The sequence below is a fragment of the Vollenhovia emeryi genome, unplaced genomic scaffold (genome assembly GCF_000949405.1).
Source record: "Vollenhovia emeryi isolate VEMERY1.0 unplaced genomic scaffold, V.emery_V1.0 DF939310.1, whole genome shotgun sequence".
NCBI lineage: Eukaryota > Metazoa > Arthropoda > Insecta > Hymenoptera > Formicidae > Vollenhovia > Vollenhovia emeryi.
In genome coordinates this window covers 153,823-174,186 of record NW_011967056.1, presented here as the reverse complement: position 1 = coordinate 174,186, position 20,364 = coordinate 153,823, and the positions used below count along the sequence as shown (strand labels likewise).

At 38.4% G+C, this 20,364-nt stretch overlaps 1 protein-coding gene across 4 annotated transcripts; it reads right to left on the bottom strand.

Moving 5' to 3' along the window:
* Positions 1-165: 165 nt before the first annotated feature.
* Positions 166-13,587, bottom strand: LOC105558802 (carotenoid isomerooxygenase-like). 4 transcript variants are annotated; one of them, XM_012006717.1, is made up of 11 exons: positions 13,466-13,587; positions 9,253-9,406; positions 5,450-5,694; positions 5,232-5,378; positions 4,910-5,054; positions 3,533-3,683; positions 2,841-3,070; positions 2,054-2,236; positions 1,552-1,980; positions 1,337-1,435; positions 166-1,256 (listed from the first exon to the last, which is right to left on the bottom strand). In XM_012006717.1, exons 2-11 carry the CDS (start codon positions 9,325-9,327, stop codon positions 1,086-1,088), a joined length of 1,875 nt encoding a protein of 624 aa, XP_011862107.1. In that variant the 5' UTR covers positions 9,328-9,406; positions 13,466-13,587; the 3' UTR covers positions 166-1,085. The 4 variants fall into 4 exon arrangements, with proteins under 4 accessions (XP_011862107.1, XP_011862108.1, XP_011862106.1 ...); XM_012006718.1 differs by lacking the exon at positions 9,253-9,406; XM_012006716.1 differs by lacking the exon at positions 13,466-13,587 and having other exon boundaries at positions 9,253-9,549.
* Between the last annotated feature and the right edge of the window lie 6,777 nt (positions 13,588-20,364).

Here is a 20,364-nt window from a genome sequence, read left to right as displayed (position 1 = left end):
AAAGGAAGTCGCTTTTATGCATAATTACCGAATATTGGTCTAATATTGACACAATATTGCACCAATATTGCGCCAATATATTGTGCTATTAGGGATGCTTCTCTCTCGCTCTTTGTTAAGAGTGGGGTAAGACAGCGAATATTAGACAAAGACACTCACTCAGTCTATTGCTCTCCTCTTACTTTAATGTAGTCTTCAATTCTTCTCACGGGACGCGCGGTGTATTTGTACAAGTGTATGGCAGAGATACGTTTGGAAATTGTCCAACTTGAAAATCGAATTCGACTTTCGCTTGTCATTAAGAATCCCGAAGATTTGTCGCGAGAGTCGTGTCCTAACAAAGGTCGCATTTCGAATGTGTCAGAATTGGTATTTTCTTGCAATTTACCGCCAGATGAATGATTAGGATATTAGAGGCGTAGAATTACGTATATCGCAGTTACTGTTCCGACAGTTTAACGTAATCGAGACAGTGTTGTCTACATCGAACTCTTATGATTATTGTCGCCGCATTCTAGAGAATTCTAGAGAATGGCTTCAACGTCGTTTTGATATTCCGCCATTCAAAGAACCGCGAAAATTTCTGACGATATTTAAGATACATTTTACATTCCACTCGACTAGATTCTCATCTCGTTAGATTGTACATTTATTATCGTATACGATGGCGCTGTCCGCCGATTGTAAATACATTACGCATCGTGGAAAGACATTAAATAATTTATTATACATATATTCGTGTACTCGACAATACAATTCAATCAGCGCAATTACAAAAAGAACGCGAGGGAAATGGAGAAAATGATTAGACACCAACACCTGTCTTCGCTTATTAACTTTTCACTATCTACGATTCAAGATTTGTTATCGGGGCTCGGTATCGGTAGATTGAATACCTGTTAGATGTCGATCACGCATCTTTATATTTAAAAGAGATAGAGGGTGCAAAGAGGGAAAAGTTTCTTAGCGATAAAAGTAATTAAAAATTCTTAAGACTTTGAAATCTCGAAGGGGCTCAAATGAGCCTTCCCTTCGCTCAATTGAACGACACTGTACGTTCCATTGGCAGTCTCTTCCGCATCCGGTTACTTGGCCAGACTGAACCAACCGTGCAGACATTTAGGCACCGGTCCCGGTGTGTCAAAGGTGACCCTCGCGATTTCCGTAAATGTCACAGCGTCCAAGACCAACAGACCGACTTGAGTCTCGTTTTCCGCCCAGACGAGCGAGCTCACAATCACCCCGTCGTCCTCGTTCTAGACAGAAAAAGAGCAAGTAGTAAAGTAATTTGGCCTCCCTCTTATTTGTCCGAGTAAATAGACGGCACTCGATATACCTTTCCATTAGGGTCCGGTACGAAAATTGGCTCGCTTGGATAAACATTACATTCCTGCCACATTTTCTTGGTTTTTCGAACGGTGTCAACTTTGATGAGCTGTAAACAAAATTTTGTCTTATTTATACAGAGCGCATCATTAAATTATGTGACAGGCTCCGCAGCCTCTTACTGAGCACGCGTTATATTTTAGAAGCTCGCGGAAATGCACCGACCGTCCCGGGGTTCTTCAGGTCCATGTCGCAGGAGATCGCGTAGAAGTATCGGTACTCCTTGCCGAGATGGAAGTCCGTGTTTATCCGCGGGGTCTCGCAACCGACGTCGCAGAGGAGCTCCGGCTTCACGAAAATCCTGCCGTCCAGAAGTCGGTGAGCGGACGGCTTCTTCCGCAGGGCGCTTTTGTGTTCGTCTCGCCAGCGCTTGGCTTGATCGTGATACTCGTTGTCGCCTGCATTGCCATTGATGTCAGAGCTCGGTCTACGATCGACAGGCTCGCCGTTGACAACCGTGCTCTGATACACAGTTTTAACCGCGATGAGATTACGCTCCGGCGGCGTGTCCTGGCTTGGTTGTCTCAACGGAAGTACGAAGCGAAGCGGCCTGGCGCGGAACAGCCTCGAGAAATCGGCGTTTTCGTGCATACTCTGCGTTAACATAAATATTGAGAATCACCGTTAGCTGAAGTCACTGTTGCCGCGCGCCTCGCGAATATCTTACGTTCATCGCGTCGATGTACATGTACTCCAACATCTTCGAGTTACGATAACAGCACACGTCCAGCGCAATGTAGTCTCCATCGCGAGTCTCGAACTGATTAATAATGTGCAGGTAGAAGAACGTCTCTGCGACGAACGTTCTTACCGTTTTGCCCGTCTCCCTCGAGATCACGTGGATAAGAGTCTGGTAACGAAAACGTCGGACTTAATTTATTAATAACTATTTAACCCGGTTAGCGGATCTACCCTTGGGAAAATTTACTTTAAATGAAACGGAAGTTTTTAAACGTGATCTTCCAAATCTGAGAGTGTACTTAAAGAAGTTAAAAGTTTACTCAAGAAATTTTAGAGTAATTTTGGACACTTGAAGTAATTCTTAGGTAGCCAAGCCTGTCCAAGTTCCCGCTAGACCCAGTGAGAAATGATTCGTTAAAACGATGTCGAATCGACATCGACATTGTCAAATTCAACGTCAATTCGAAGTCAATTTGACGGTGTCGATGTCGATTCGGCATCGTTTCGACATCGACCGACGAGTCATTTCTCGCTGGGGAGGGCCACGCGGCATAGAACTTTCTCGTGAGAAGAAAACCGCACGCGGTATTTTAAATTATATCACATACTTTTCACGATTTTTAGAGTATTCTTCTAAATTCTTAAAGTTTTAACCTTCAATAAAAGTCTTTAAAATCCAAATTTACTTTTCATATTTCTGATTTTTCTAAAGTAAAAGTTTAAGGTTTTCTAAGGTATATTTTCTCAAAGATAATAATCCGATAAATACGTACGCTTTCGTTGTCGTGCCACTTGAGGGAGTTCATCGTTGGTTCTTGTTTAAAGCGACCCGTCGTCATCTTAACAACGGAGATCGACAGCGGTTGTTCCAATATGATGAAGAAATTATCGGTGATGCCGAAGGTGTGCATGTATGATGGATTGAACATCCACCTGCTCGGCACACTGGCCACAATCGTCGCTTGATCGAACATGGAGAGTTCTTTTTCTTCTCCAGATTCATCTGGAATAATTGCATTCAAAGTCACCAAAGTGTACTATTTAAATATTTTACGGGTATAAATTGTAATATTTTAAATTATCATTTAAGTATTTTACTATGGTCTGAAATATTGGCTCAATATTTTAAAATTTGTAAGAACTCGAGGGCATCAGTCTATTTCTTCCATTGTGAAATTAATTTTCCGACCACTGCTACATAGTTTCCTACATGGAGAGAATTTTCTCTTCAAGTTCATCCTGAAAATCATGTAATCGTGGGACAACATAGCATTTTGAACAATTTTACTAGTAAAATGTACGGTAAATTTAAAAAAACTCTCATAAGGTTCTTCAAAGTGCCATGTTGCTCAAAATCCCACGATCACATGATTCCCAGGGTAAATTTTAAGAGAAAATTCTCTCCGTGTATAGTTTCTTCTTTCAAAAGTTTCTCTTTCTATTATTACAAAAAAGAATATCTTACCAACAACCACGCTACTAGGAGAGAAGCACACGACGATGTAACGAGGTCCCATCGGCGTGATGCTCAATCCTGCATTATAAACCGTACCGTCTGCCATAACGTGCGGATGTGAAGTATGATGTACGATGTTAACGTACTTGGGCAGATTTATCTGCGAAACACGAGCGAAGGAAATACAGTACCGGTGAAAATTCTATCACCTTAAGGTTTTCTGAGCATAACTTTCGTCAAGGTGCATCGAATGCGCTCAAAATTTTACAGTAGAACACCCGATAGCAGGCGTATCTCCCTTACGAAAAATACACCGAAATTTTTGGTGTTTACCATCAATTTGGGTGTCTCTTAAGGGTTTACCCTCAATTTTGTTGTCATTTCGAGTGTTACCCTTAGATAATTGAGTGTGATCATTTTGGGAGTTATTTTCAGTGTTACCATCGAATAATTGAGTGTTGGTTGGGTGTGACTGTCAACCCAAGTATGATTTTTGGTGTTACTCTCAAATAATTCAGTGTAACCAACATTTTTTGTGTCATTTTCGGTGTTACCTTCAAATAATTGAGTGCTGGTTGGATATGACCGTCAACCTAAATATGATTTTTGGTGTTACCTTCAAATAATTTGGTGTGATTTATATTTTGGTGTCCTTTTCGGTGTTACCTTTCAATAATTGAGTGTTGGTTGGGTATGACTGTCAACCTGGATTAATTTTTCATTTTACCCTTATCTAATATGGTAGTAGTTCAGTGTCAACATATATATGTGTATATTAATATATGTATAACAGGTAATGCGCAGAATAAAATAATTCATTCGATTCCAGCTTATTTATTGCAATACGGTTATATTTATTTCTGATGGGTCACTTCGTTTGGGGATTCCTTTCATTTGGGAGTGACTCTATTTGAGGATATACCTCCATTTGAGGGTATACCTCCATTTGTGGGTTACCCCTTCTGAGAGTACCTTCATTTGGGGGTTACAATAATTTGAGGGTACCCCCATTTGGAGGTTCCTTTCGAGATTAATCCTCATTTAGGTGTTGACCGTCAATTGACGATCCGAATTTACACCAAATGTTTTTGAAGGTATTTTTACACCCAAAATTTGAGTGTTTTTTTTCGTAAGGGCTCGTACACGAAGGGTAATGAAATTTGACAAAAAACACCGTGACTTTTTTAAAATTTTTCATTCGTACACTTTAAAGCCAGTTATGCTCCAGAAATCGAAAGGTGATGTAACTTTGGCCGGTACTGTAATTTGTGCAATTAGAATTTGTTATGAACGCCGCGATGACATAAAAAAATTTAAGTTGACGTCGCCAATACTAGGAGTTGATTATTTGAATTTAAAGCGAAAGGATTTGTCAAGAGCGTTTACCTTGTCCAGCGTCGCTAAATTTTTCGGGTCGATCCTGTGCATCACCGGCGCTTCCGTGAAGGTATAATATTCGTCACCGAACGGGTACACCGAAATCATGGTATTGTCCGACAATGTTTTGTTCGGATTGAACACCGTGGCCACTCTGAAAGATCATTTCAAAAGAATCCGTAAAAAATGTTGCAGTCAAAGAACTGCGACGTTGACGTATTTCTCGCGATCTGTTTGTCAAATGTGTAATTTTTCTCGCATTAATTGCTCGAAAAATGTATGTTTCAGCCAGGATCATCTCTACTTTGCGTCCTCGCTTGCTCCTGTTTACCTGTGGAATATAGTCTTACAGGGATCCGGCGTCGCGCTCGTACCGAACTCGTTGAAGACTATCCTCTGAGCCGCCATGTTCCTCTTGTACACCTCGGTCTGGACGAATCGCCGCTGGTAGGTGACCTCACCGTCCGTGATTTCGAATCTGCACAATTTATTTGCGTCAATGAAAATAAAGAGCTGCCGGCCTCTCATTTGTTCTAGCGTGAAATATACCTGTGCAGCAAGGCGGAGCTGTCGAAGAGATGCTGATATCGATATTTGCCCACTTTTAGATTGCCCGGACCGTTTCGCAGCAGGGTGCCCTTCAGCCATTTGGGGATGGTACCGGTGACTTCGGTCGATCGTAGGGGCTCGATCACTTCCTTCTCGCAGCTCCTCGCCCACACCGAGGTGTTGCAGTTGGTGTACAATTTCCCTTTCGCGTCGGCCGGCATCTTTTCATTTTCATTCGCATCGTGCTGTAAGTAAAGCGCACGTTTACCTTGAGTAAATTGTTACACCACATGACACGACATTCGCTGTTTCCTCTGGGACGCGAGATCGCGTAAGGGGACTTACATAAAATTCTGATTTCAACTTTCCACTTTTGGTAGACTCGAAATTATCCAGCACGTTTAACGTGTGAGACGACGAGCCATCGAACGCCGTTACGAAATAATTAATCCATTCCATGTCGGCAATCTTTCTTATCTTTCTCGCAACGGTCGAATTTTATTGCAATTAATGTTGGGGCGATCCTCGAAATTACGCGATATTTCGTCCAGATTTTATTTTACATTCACCCACGAAACACGCTCGCTTTTTTTACAACGACATATCTTATTGTTCAGAAATTTTCGGATTCGCCCGATCTTGTATACTTCACTACCGATACTGAGAGGAAACCGATCACCGCGCAATAAAAATTTATAATCGCGTCACCAGATTACAACTTTGCACAATTTTTCAAGTTTTTATGTAAAGAAACAAAATATTTCTCGATCACGCGTCGTCTTCCTCCTCCTCCTCTTCGTCATTCACAGTGACGTTATCCTCGATCGTCGATTCTGATACAAGTGGTCTCAAGATCGACGAGAGTATCTGAAGCACCCTTACATGGGTAAAATCCATCATTCGCGGCGTACGTGCCGACAACAAATGACATCGCGATGCGCAGTTCTGCTGACCTTAAAAGCGACGTTACGCTTTGGACGTTGTTTTAATTCAATTTAACGAGCGACACCAGTTGATCGAAGCCTTTGATCGGCCCTCGCGTATGTGACATTCGCCTGGCTTATCGCATTCACGTGGAAAGCGTGACACGTGAACGCGGATCGGGCACGTGAGCTACTTTCCGCATTGGATTAAAAGAAGCACTCGAGGCAAAGAAATTTTCGAGGGAAAAACCACGTTGAAAATTACACGATATATATTATTATATATTGTATATCGAGTAACGGAAGAAGAAGAAAGATATATTTCTTTGCTGCATACTTATAGGACTGTTTTACAGTAATATCAATTTAATAAGAAATCTACTCGTGAAGAACGAACGTGAGACGTGTTACGTTGTCAAATTAAATTGAGCCATTTTTTATATTGTATTCGTACATGGGTGCAATTTAAAAATTGGCAAGATTTGTAACAATTTCATAGGAACGCAGTAGACGTACGTGCCAACATTTTACGGCCGCCCTATAATATTTATTTAATAATTATTTTTGGTAAAACAGTTTGGAACATAAATACAGAGGTACACGTTTGTTTTTATTTCTGCACTGCGTCTCGTTACTTACAATCAATATTAAATTATTTCGTCTAGATTTTATTTTACATTCACCCGTGAAACACGCTCGCTTTTTTTTTTAAACGACATATCTTATTGTACAGAAATTTTCGGATTCGCCCGATCTTGTATGCTTCACATCAATATTAAATTACATAATTAAATTATCCATTTTTCATTGAATTACGATGAAATAAACAGGAAAATTAGAGAATGAAAAGAAATAAATTTTCTAGCTTATCGACTACACTAGTTTATGCTGATCGTGCAGAAAGAGAATCTGCAGAGGACACCACAATTCACAATTCGCAATTGCTACCCACATAGCACAAATGACTGTTTGCCGGCTGATATTTGACATTTTTTAGTCACCTTGAAGTCAACTTTTGAAGTCGACATTTAGTCTACTATTTATAAGATGGTTTATTGTCGACTTTAACTATAGACTGAAAGTCGATCTATAGTCGACATTTCCAGGAAGTTTAAAGTCGCCTTTCAGGTGAAGCGAAAAATTAACTAAAAAATATTTTTTCGTCTTACCGAAAGATATAAAAATCTTTTTTCTTATTTTTTTCGGCAAAGTGCAAAGATGTGTAAAAAATATCTTTCTGATCAATATGTCGAACCGATATATGGCGAATCGACGTCTCACTTTCCGCGTGTAGCGCGATAATCGCGACATGCATGCTCCTTGTTTGTTCGTGAATTATCAGTGTCTTCCTGATAGACGACAATCGTACTTGGACATAAGACGAGTCGTATTTTTCGCGTGGCTACCGAATTAATACGATTTAATGTGTCGATTAATACAAATTAATCAAGGAAACCTGTAAAATTTGTCAAAAATATAAAAGCATAATTAAATAATATAATATATATACTTTGGTTTATTGTCTGTTTTTTATTAAGACATATGCTCATTATAATTATTATTTAAGTTTAATTAGAGCATTTTCAAAGACTTGATCAATATATAATTTTATTATTTCTTAATTGTATTATATATTGTAAATATTATACAATTAAAATATAAAAACTTTAATCAATCAGGTTTTTAAGACGTCACTATTAAACATTTAATATAAATAACGTAAAATTGACTAAAAGTTGACTTCTAATTGCCATAAAGTAGGCTTCTGATCGTCATAAAGTAGACTTCTAATCATCATAAAGTCGACTTTTTATTGCCATAAAGTCGACTTCTAAGTCGACTTTTGGCCGACTATAGTCGAGTCATTTGTTGACTATTAATTGACTATAAGTTGACATTCAGCTTGACTTTGAAGTCGACTTTAGACTTCAGCTGCCGACTGACAGTCAACTAATAGTCGACTCGGTGCTGTTTGGGTACTGACTTAATTTTATTCTTAATTTTTCCAATATATGCTATGGCAGTAAATTAACATTTTATAGATTGCACATAACTAAGTACACTCGTAACGTGGAAATAATAAAAGCATAAATTTGTTTCTTTAATAAATGGTCGCGATTAAATTATATCAGGCGAAATTAGATATCAAGCCAATTTGCTCAATAATTTCGAGAGCAGAAGCAACTATCTCCCAAGAACGTGACCATGTCTCTTTCTTGTATTTATCTTCAAATTGTGTTTCTCATCGAACTCTTTTATTCGATGTTTCGCAACATTACGTCATTTTTATTAAATGAAATAAATCAGCATGATGTAATCATTCCGACGCGACACATAAACCGCGACGCACACGGACATTTCAGCATAATGCGTGAATGTAGCGTTTTTATTCGGATAATTAATTGGGTGACTTATCAATGGAGCTAATTAGTTATCGATTCAGCGAAGACAAATAAATTACTCGCATTCCATACGCCTCACCGTTTTCTACGCGTTTGTCGCGGAAAACATATAGATCTCGAATAGAGATCCTATATTTTTAGACATTGAAAACTTTTGAGGTGTAATTTAAAAAATAGACATAATAGATCATTGAATTTCATATACAGTGTCGTTTGATTACGCCATCAAGATCACAACAATTGCATCTCAAAGACGTTTAACATAATTCAATAAATAAGAAAAATATCATTCAATCGAAGGAATCCAATAGACATTACAGTTTTTCCACAAAGTTTTACGTACAACACATATACGAATTGTCCTTTCACAACATGAATGTAGTTTTATGCAAATATGTGAACCTAATGGATCTCCTATACAGGAGATAACGTCGCGTCTGGTTCTTTCCTTGCTTTCTCTGTTCGCTCTCATACTTACCGGAAACAAATCGTCAATGTCGCACCACGAAGGCGGCAGCTTGGCGCTCCCTGTCATGTAGAAATGCGAGAACATCTCGGCAGAAAACACGCGACGTGCAAGAAAGACGAACACTGACGACGGCACCTCCCTTGGTCGAATTCACATGGAGAACCTGGTCGAATTGGCAAAGTTGCAAAACGGCGATACAGCACGATGGGTCGCTCTCACTCCTAGATACGTGCCAGGATTTCTCGTGCTTTATCGCATGATATTGCCTTATCAAGAGACACGGTAATAGCGACTCCGACCGAATGAATATGTTAATTGCCTTAATCAATCTCTCTCTCTCTCTCTCTCTCTCTCTCTCTCTCTCTCTCTCTCCCTCTCCCTCTCTCTCTCCTCTCCTCTCCTCTCTCTCCTCTCTCCTCTCCTCTCCCTCTCCTCCCCTCTCTCTCTCTCTCTCTCTGATTCGTGCGCGCCTGTGCGCACGCGCGCACACGTGTGTATGGGTGGGATGTGTATGTCAAATTCGGTTTAGCAGCGCCAAGAATTTAGAATAAAATATTTATTTGTATAAATATTTGCCTGCTTAATATTATCTTCTTTATTTCTTCCAATAAAATGTTTTATTTCTAATAATTAAAATTCTGATTGTAGGCATCTTCAAGAATTTTAGAAAAGTATTACAAAACACATTTATAATCACATTTAATTGAATGTAGATTGTTTAATTTTCTATAGATTTATACATTTTTCATGCTTTTGTTAATATGCATCAAATATTGGTATGTAAAACAATACGCTCAAAACTTTTACTATATAAAATCGTATTCTGTAATCATTGGACATAAGATTTTAATACAATTTTTATAGTTGGTGCAATTTTTTTATATCATTCCTTTTGTAGAGAAGATAGATTTGAGTACCTTTTAACCAAAATTTTGCTCATTATGTATTTGTTCTTTCTACGCGTATACTTGGCCATTTTTGTACCTTTTTTTAAAAAGATAATTTTGTTAGATCGTTTTTACGCAAAAGCAACAGTCCAGAATCGCAGCTTCTCTCCTTATTTTCCGCAGCTCTCTTTGCTTCTCTTTTCTGTCCTGAATGATAAGAAAGAAAAAAGGTAGCGAAGAATGCAGGAATATCAAAATGGAAGAGACATGATTTAAATTAATACTAAAGCCATATCTCTTCTACCGATGGAGGTAGCTTCACTAAATTCGGATAAATAAAGACAACATTCAATAAAAATAATTATAGAACCGCCCAATTGTCGAAGAGTTTGTTATTAGCGCCGGTCTGAAAGCGTAAATTGGAATAGTTTCGGTAATATTCGTATGCATCCATTCACGTAGGTTAAGATCATCGCTGCGTGTACGCGGCAGCTTTGGCAATTGCTATTCATCGAGAAACGCATCGTCATCTTCGCGCGAGCATGTGCGACGTTCGTCGACGGTGAATTCGACGGTTTAAAATCGCTCTCGTTCAACGACCGGATCGAACGCCGCGTAATGACTCTAATTACTTTTGCAATAAGAAATAAAGCAACAATACCGTTCGCGTGTCGACCTGCAAAATCGATAAGGAAGACGACCTTGACATTTTACGTACATATTACGTACATATAGATACAATACATTTACCTTTAACGATAAGTGAAAGTAATTAATTAACACTTTGTGTTAATACCTTATCTTTAATTCTTCTCGGGGCATTGATAGTAAGAGACATTAATGTTTGCGATTTTTTTCAGAATTTTTACAAATAGTACACTACACAGTTGGAAAATTTGTGTTTTTTTGTTTAAAAAAATGCCGGTTAAAATTTTTGTGTGAATGTTCAACACATTCATGTGTTAATTTAACATATTGCTCCTGTGTTAATTGACCTCAAGTGTAAAATTATTAAAATAACTGAAAAGAAATGTCAAAACAATACAACGTGTACTATAGTTTTTAATCTTACACAATACATATGTTCTATATTATTAGCAACAAGACTTATCTGTTAAAACTTACAGAATAAAATGTTGATTTTATTCCATATAACATAAGCGAGAGTGATTTCAAACCGTCATTTAACTTATTACATCTGTAAAATGTAAAAATTACATTTAAAAAAATTTATCTTGTCATTAAAGACACGTTAATTTTACACAAAATTTATTTCAAATTATTTTCAGATTTGTATTTATTTTGCGTTAAAATATTAACAGAGTATTAGTGTGATCACTTAACGTATCCATATTATGTTGAATTAACACAAAAATTTATGCGCGACCGTTTGGGATATGTGATATCTGTTAAATTTAACACAAATTTTTCAACCGTGTAAAAATTTTACAGTAGCGTGACAACTTCTTTAGACAGAAAAACTAAAACTTACAACTCTCTCTCTCTCTCTCTCTCTCTCTCTCTCTCTCTCTCTCTCTCTCTCTCTCTCTCTCTCTCATTATTAATTGATAACTTTTTGACAGAAAAAAAACTGATAAAAATTCTTGTATAGTAAAAAGTTCAAATGGAGAACGTCGTCGATCCGATTAATCGAGCTCAGAAACCTCGAAGAGAAACTAATCGATATTTAAAAGGACAGAGTGATACGAATTTACTTTAATTGCGAGTTCGAATGATACGCGTTCAGCTTCGCGCGCGCGCGATTAGATACGTCGCGTGCGACGAAACCGGACGTCCAGGCCAAGCGAGCGAGCGCGAACGAGCGCCAACGAGCATCTCGCAAGTTCACGCGCCTGTCCGCGCTCGAGCCGAGGCTCGATGTGCATCTCGCGCTCTCCGCCTTGCTCGTCTACCCGCGGGCGGTTTCGCGCGGAACGCGGCAGCGCCCGGTCGCCCGTCCCTTTTAACGCGCGGAACGCACATGCTCGCACCACGTGTTACTCACGTGCCCGCGAAGCGAGAGGCATGTCGCGTGAGTGCGCACGCCAATAAAATCGAATTAGTGCCGCTACGTACCCGGTGGTTGGAAAACAATGCGGTCCTTCTCTCGCTCGAGGCGCGCGCCGCCCGTCACGGTGCGCCTCGTTGAAGTATAAGATTCGTGCTAATTCTTTCTCCAAAAAAAAAGAAGAAGGAATTTATTTCGTCATCTCGAATGCACTAGTAACACTTATAACTACCGTACACAGAAGAAATAAATGGACTGCCAAGGGACGAAGAGAAGAAAAAGTCAGGATGATGTCAATTTGATGTCATACTGACCGAATTTATGTCAAATTTTGGTCGATATGCATCAAATTGACCAAAATTTGACATAAATTTGGTCAATATGACATTAAATTGACATCATCCTGACTTTTTCTTCTCCTTGGACGCTGCAGTTCGAAAGTTTTATAAGTGAAAAGACAAAGGGTCTAGGGGATTGTTGGTTTTTTATGAAAGACATGTTTTCAACGGTAGTATCTTATCAATTGGCTGATTCTAATGGTTAGGTGTTTATCACGCATTGACTAATGGGTGTCCTAAAAGCTTTGCTTCTAGTTCCGTTGCTGATAATTCTGAATAATTTGTACATTTCGAGGAGAGGTGCGTGGACAATGGTCACGAAAGAACGTCCCCTCGGCTGCCCCGGGACCCGTCATTTCCGCGGCGATTTGCGTTTATGTAACCAGAGAATTACGTGGACTTGGGACAAAAGAGCGTACACGGCTAATCATTCTTGGCTGGCTTAGGTACGATCGACGGAACGTGGGTAAGAAGAAGTTGACTCGAGACCCGTACAGTTCGTAAAGTGACTAGCGTTTTATTTTCTTTTCCCGATCGACATCGATCGACGAGTCGTTTCTCGCTGGGATCCTTTCTCGCGCGGGTATATGGCGGTCTTCTTGGGATTACTTATTTATAAAAAGCACCGTTGTACTTATTGCATAGACGAAAGTCCTCGATTATGCGATAGGATTCTAATGTGAGATAGTAGGTTTTCAACATCGTATAATCACAAATCTTTTTTCACAGCGACTACACCACTTGACGATGAATGTTTCACTAAACAGATTTCACTCCAGGGGCAACAAATTCATGGTGGAACCAGCTGACGATGCCTATTAATCTGGCAGAAACTCCGCTATCTCATATCAGGAGCCTATTTCTTAATAGGGGACTTTCCTCTACATATGTATATGTATGTAGTGATATACGTATATGTAGAGGAAAGTCTCCTATTTTCATTTCCCGCCCTAACTTCACTTGCTCACATTTATATTTTCGTTACAGACCTCAGCGTCTCTCCTCTCCTTAGGTTTTCTGTAGCGCTATTCAACGCGTTCTAGATGCGATTCCTTTTCACGTTGAATGGCACTTCTTCCGATTTTCTCTCTTCAATTTCTTGATGGACGTTTATATATGAGTTGTATGTCTAGAAAAGCAGAAAGAGGGGGCTGGCTTGATCCCATGATCTTTGACAGATTATTATTAAATATTTTATCAGTTTGCATAAAGTAATACGCGCAATCCCAACTGAAGAAAGAAACGCAAAGCTAAGTGAAATATTAACTTCAATTGCGTAAGCACACATTTCCATGACAAACATATAAGTCTTTGGAGTAACAAATGGTGAAATCAAAGAAGCGCGATATTTTTTAATTACTCACAATATACAAAATCGAAAAATTAATTTTTATAACGTTTCAAAAACCAGTGATCACGTACGTTTAAAGAACTAGAATTGGGATCTGCTTTGTCTGTCTTCTGCGCTTAAGACAAAGTAGTTTTTGCAGGAAAAATAGCGAAGTTTATGGAACGCTGGTAAATTAATCTCCCTCTCGCTGCGTCGGTAGGCAACTAATTAATTCAAGTGACTAATTATTAGATAAATTATCCGAGTGAAAGCATGTCATGTTGAATAGTTACGTTAACGTCCAGGTTACACCCGGTATATCGAGGTATCGCACATTCCGGAGACACGCGCTCGCTTTTCGCTCTTTCATTTAACGTACTTATTATATCTCGCGGTGGGCGGCTTTGCCGTAACGAGACCCCATCCTGACAATGAGTCATACACACGCGCGTCCATTTCTATACTTTTATCGAATTGTTTACTCATCGCGTTAACGAGATTGTCGGGACGATTAATTAATGGCGGCTGCCACTCCATCGCGCCCGTTGATCCGTTGATTAACAATGGGAAAGAACAGACGGCGTTGTGCCGAATCCGTTCGCTTCATAGCTCTCTCACGAAATGAGTCTGTGCTCGTCTCATAAGCGATAATTAAAATTTCACGTAAAGGTGACTGCGCGGGAACGTCGCCGGTGTCGAAGAATTCTTGACACTTTTGTTTGTAAATCACGGCGTATGAAGTTATTTTTCTAAGCCAATAATTTTCCAAGCCCCCTTCAAAATTAACCGTTCCAAATACTATAATTATTGCACAGACAAATTTTTTCTTTGAGTTTTACTGCAAAATCCTACAAAAAATTACCGTATGCAACATATTCATGTCCCGCAGCTGGCAATTTTCTACAATGTTTTTTTTTCCATGCTTAATAAGTATCAATTATCTCCAATTAAATGTCTCACCGAGACAATACTTATGTATTCTGCCAATTAAAGTTAGGACTACTAAGATAAAATTTGTCTACATGGCTCGCAACCATTAATTTTTATAATCGAAAACTATCAAGAGGACGTTTAATATAATTTTTCTTGATCCAGGATCTTCGCCTCTTTATTGCCTTCTTATTTCTTTTGTCTTTTGGATGTTCCGCATATTTCGGATATTTCACTTTTTCTAAATTAATTAATGTAAACATAGCTTTGAGTAAACGTGCACATGAATAAATTTCTTCACTTATTTATCTTGGCGAATGCTAACAAGTAATAAACGTATGTGCTATTATATTTATATTTTCTGGTTGTGCAAATATTTTATTATGAGTTTTATCTGTTTTGATGATTATTGCGTTTACGTAGTTTCCTACGTACTTTTATTCAGAGGAATGGATTTTTATTCAGCAGTTATACAGTGTGTGTAACAGATTATACTCCAGGCGTAAATCAACTAATAAATCAAGTAGTGTGGGTCTTAAGTCAAACGATTATTTATTTATGTCAACGCATGGAGAAATAAAATTTTTTCTAAAGTATAACACAATTTATACAAGAATCTAAACACCTCAAAACAAACCGCTCAATACGATAAGTGCAGATGTCCGTTCAACAATTACATTCCTCTGTTCCTTAGTTCCGTTCGTGCATTTTATTATCAAAATTTATATTTTCACGGGAGATCTCATTCTCGTTTGCCAACAAATCAATTCGCTTATGACTTAATGCATATATTAAGTATCTGTTTATTCTTGAATCGCAACTGCGTAATAATGTGCACTAATCTCGCGATAGCCTTATCGATAACTCAGTACAGAACAGACTGTCGATCATGCGATAAACAATTTTCTTGAATTTATCATATACGGACTGAGATGAAAATAATTTCTTTGTTGTCCAATGTTAGAGTTATCCTTGCGACACACCGCTAAAAGAACTACTATTTAAAGAAAAATGACGTATCGTTTACCGCATGTTATCAAGTCGAAAATAATCGATCCGCCGTTTCCATTTCTGTCCAACAACCTGTATATAAGATGCCAGATTAAAATCCTATTCGAGTAAGTTCGATTTAAATTATCGAAAGACATGACATTATTGTCAATATGTCTTTCGAAATTATCTCTTGATTTGTCGGAGAAATACTGATAGAAAAATCGATGATAAAATTGACTATAATTCGATAGTAAAAAAATTATAGTTGAGATATTCATTTTTATAGTAACTTTTATCATAATAATAGTAATATGAACTATATACGTTGGTTCTGGATACTATAACCTCAGGATACTATAAATTATAGTGAAATTATGGTTATTTTAACTATATTTTTTTATCAGTGAAGGTACTGAGAAAATTTTCCATTGGATAAATCGATTAAGTAGCTACGATTAAAAAATAACCATCGGTTTTGTTTTTATTAAGTCCGATAAAATTATGGATATATTCGACGAAATTTATACAACGAAATTGCATACCGATGTTACCGATGAAATTTAATCGAAAAGCTGACTATATTTTTCATCGAATATACAATTTAGTTGAATATATCCGTTTGTTAGATACGTAATTGAATTATCCGATTAGGCCAGGATATTTTGCTCGCAGTGTAAGGAGGGGAGGTTTTTTTTTAGAAAGTTTGATTCTGAATTAATGGAAAAACACGATAAATAGAACATCCTTTTCCGGGACACCGTGTATCGAGAACGGACACAGTTTCACGACTGCGTGTCAATTTGATTCAGCAGCGGTTCAAATCTCTAAGGCAAGCCCGCGGCCGTCATCCGTGGACCCGCCGCGCCGACGTGGATCCGCGTTCAATTACTTCGTGTCCGCAAATAACCGGTCGATATTGACGTATAGCAAATTGCACGCGCTCATCAGTGAATTTCCACTCGGCTGCTGCTGTTGCCGTCAGCATCAGCCGACAGGTGCCGGTCGCGAGAGGGAAAAATATTTGCCGAAATCAGCCTCCGCGTCGGCGGTACCAGGTCGGAGACGTGACAAATAAATCGACCTTGTTTCCCATCTCTCCCTCCTCCCCTTAATTAATCCCGTGATAAAAATTTTCGCGTATAAATAATTATGAGAACGTCCTCGCCACGGACATCGTAGAAGCACCATTTTTTTTTCACGCACAGCGAACGAAAGAAGTAATCACCGTGATATATTAGAAACACAAGTAGTTTCGGAAAAAGAAGCGTGCTCTTCGTGAAGAAAAGAAATGTTCTAATGTTATTATAAAATCGCGATTTCGTGCAAATGGGGGAAAAATGGACAAATAACTACGAAATAAATAACTACGAAAAATTGACTTGAAGTAGAAATTTGTAAAAATTTGTATAACTTCGTTGAAACATTTATTTTCTTGTAAAAATATCTACGAAATATTAACACAAATTACAATGTTCTCAAATCAAGAAATCAATACAAGTAGTATTTCATGAAAATGTACAATTTTATAAAAATTAGCACAAAACACTTTACTAGTTTTAAAAATTTGGAAAACAACAAAATCTTAAAGAATTAAAACATCTGCTTACTTGTAGAATATTTAAAAAAATTAACAAACGTGTTCCAATTCTAGCGTTTTCACGTTGATTCTTATAACACTTTTCAAATTTACGTAGAATTTCTTAGATTCTGGCAGTTGTACTTAATATTTTTTTAGAATTTTGTAGAATTATTTTCGGCAGGGTAATTAAAATGAAATTTAAATTGCAGATAGAGGAAAAAGAAAGACGAGGCATAGATACGCGTTATCTCGTGGCGAAGATAATCTCTAAAACAACTGATAAATCTGTTCGTATTTGGCTGCTGTTCCACTCTTCGTGGTCTTATCGAATCTGACCTAAAACTTCAACACGATTTCCGAAGAACCGATTGTATATCGTAATAGAGCACGCGAGTGAATTAAGTAGACCTGCTCTAATAATAGACCTACGCAAATTTACCCGTGGAATCTTTAAAATTCTGAACTCTACTCATTCTCATTTTTCCTCTTTTTCTCTATTAAAACGTGCAGATCGAAATTGCCTCTTGAGTCGAATGTCACAAAATCGTATACTGCATTTAATTTCTCTATTAATAAACCTATTGTAAAACGCGTAAATAATCGAATTTCGAAATGTGCCAACTTCTGCCAAATTACATAACGATCCTTTTCACAGCTGGGAAAAATAATTCCTAAATAATACCGCAAAACGTGTCACGCGGTTCTCGTCTCCTTCGTTGTTTGAAGAAGCGGTTTAGATGGTTATTGTTTCGTGCAAATTCTATTTGTAAAGCGGTAGGACTCGCAAAAAAGCTCCAGAGTTGACGTTCGTCGTTTGCGCCCAGACAAATATTTGCCTAGAAATCAGCAGGATTTACGTCATGCTGATAGAATGAGCGTTTCTAAAATGGGCTTGACATTTTTATTTGTCATCGCAGGGCACGCGACACGACGTCGAATTGTCACGAGGAGACCTTAATTAATTCTTATCGAATCTCGTGACTCGTCCGGTTCGGTAATATTTAATAAAGAAAATGAGAGCAATAGTGATATCTCTGGTCTCTCGTGATATCGCGCGTAAATGCTTAATTTACTATATCGACTTATCGCCTTGTTGTATTTAATTCGAGAGCTATTTGGCAAAAAATAATCTACGTGAATGACCCGGTACAAAATTTTTCATGCATGAGCATGTAGTATTATATAAAATTATACATAAAAAATATGTCCATACATATTTTTACATTGTATATTTCTATATAATTCTATACAATTCTACACAGTTCTCTATAATTTTACAGATTTGTACATGTTTTTATATGAACAATTTTTAAAAAGGAAAATAAAAAAATTGCTCTTATATAATGCTGCAAATTATGTAATTGTGGGGCAACACAGCATTTTAAAGAATTTTATGAGTCTTTCGAAATTTTACTATACTTAGTATACATTTTACTAATAGGATGTGTGATAAAATTTCAAAACTCTCATAAAATTCTCGAGAATGCCATGTTGTCTCACGATCACATGATTTTCAGGATAAATTTTAAGAATAAATTTTCTCCGTCTGCATGAAAATTTTTTTACCGCGGAATCATACGAACATTGAGAACAATCGTAAAAAGAATTAATACCACTAAAAGCACGTCGTATCGTACAACTTCCTCGTCGTAATCTAATGGGAAGGAGACGAGAGAAAAGTGCGGGAAGACAACAAATAACACATATATCAATTTGTCGACGAGCAGCTCCTCAATCGCGTTCAATCGCGAGCGAGCGTGGTGTTTACATCAATTTACATTAAAGCGAATTGTCGCTGTTAAACAAGCGCACACGTTGTTTGTCCGTGCTCGCCGCGCTTTGCATGGCAAAAAAACCTTAGGAAATCTTAAAATTTTACTGTAGAAAAATGAGAAGTGTGAAAAGTAAATTTTGACACTTTAAACGTTTATTTAAGGTAAACGTAAAACTTACTTTAAGAATTTAAAAGAAAACTTTAAGAATTGTGAAAAGCATATAATATAATCTAACATACCGCGTGCGATTTTCTTCTTGCGAGAAAGTTCTATGCAGCGCGGCCCTCTAGCGGGAACTTGGACAGGCTTGGCTACCGAAATGTTACTTCAAGGGTCCAAACTAGAGCCAACGGCACACGATACTATTTTTCATACTGGATTGCTTACGAAAACCAATCGGGATTTGGTCTTAAGTCACGTGATCTAAAACTCTGCATCCCGATTGGTTCTCGTAAGCAATCCAGTATGAAAAAATGGTATCGTGTGCCGTTGGCTTTACCCTGAAATTTCTTAGGTGAACTTAAACTTCTTTAAGCAAACTCTTAGATTTACAAGATTACTTTTGAAAACTTTAATTTTATTTAAAGTAAATTTTTCCAAGGGGGTTCTTCCTCGTCGTCTCCTATAGTTCGCCGTCGTGTTCATGCGTGATTCATTATTCGGAAACGGAGAGGCGGAGCTCGCGGGCCCCGAGCGTAATTACGAGTCAGCGCGGCGTCGGTCGATCATTTCCCGTTCGAGTTGGAAATGATGACGGGCGCGTCGAGATTAGATCGCGATCGACTCCCGCGCTGCCTCTTAACGATCGATCTCCGGCCGCTCTCGGGCGTGCATCTCGCCACGCGTGCGATACGTGATCCCGGGCTCGGCTGTTCCCGCAAAGCGCGCAAACAGCGCACGGCCGTTGACCGCCTCGCGTGGTTGGCCGCCTCGATTCCTCTCGACAACCACCGGGAGATAAAAGTCCCTGTCTAAAAATAAATGCGGCATAAAAAAGAAAAACTGCCGTATTCACGCACGCTCGTCCCACCCTCGCCGTTTGTTTCACGCCTTTGTTAATCGCGTATCGTCAGATTTACGTCGGAAGTGTCACGGATCTCCGTGACAACAGGAGTATTTGCGATACAGCTTCGCATTTATTTCCAATAAGAATCCGAGAACAAAATTGAAGTTACTCTGAATCTCTACTCGACTCAAAATTAAGATTAAACATAGAAATCTCTAAATCGCCAGTAATAAATAACAATAATCAAGCTTTTTTTAGTCGACCTAGTCGACAAC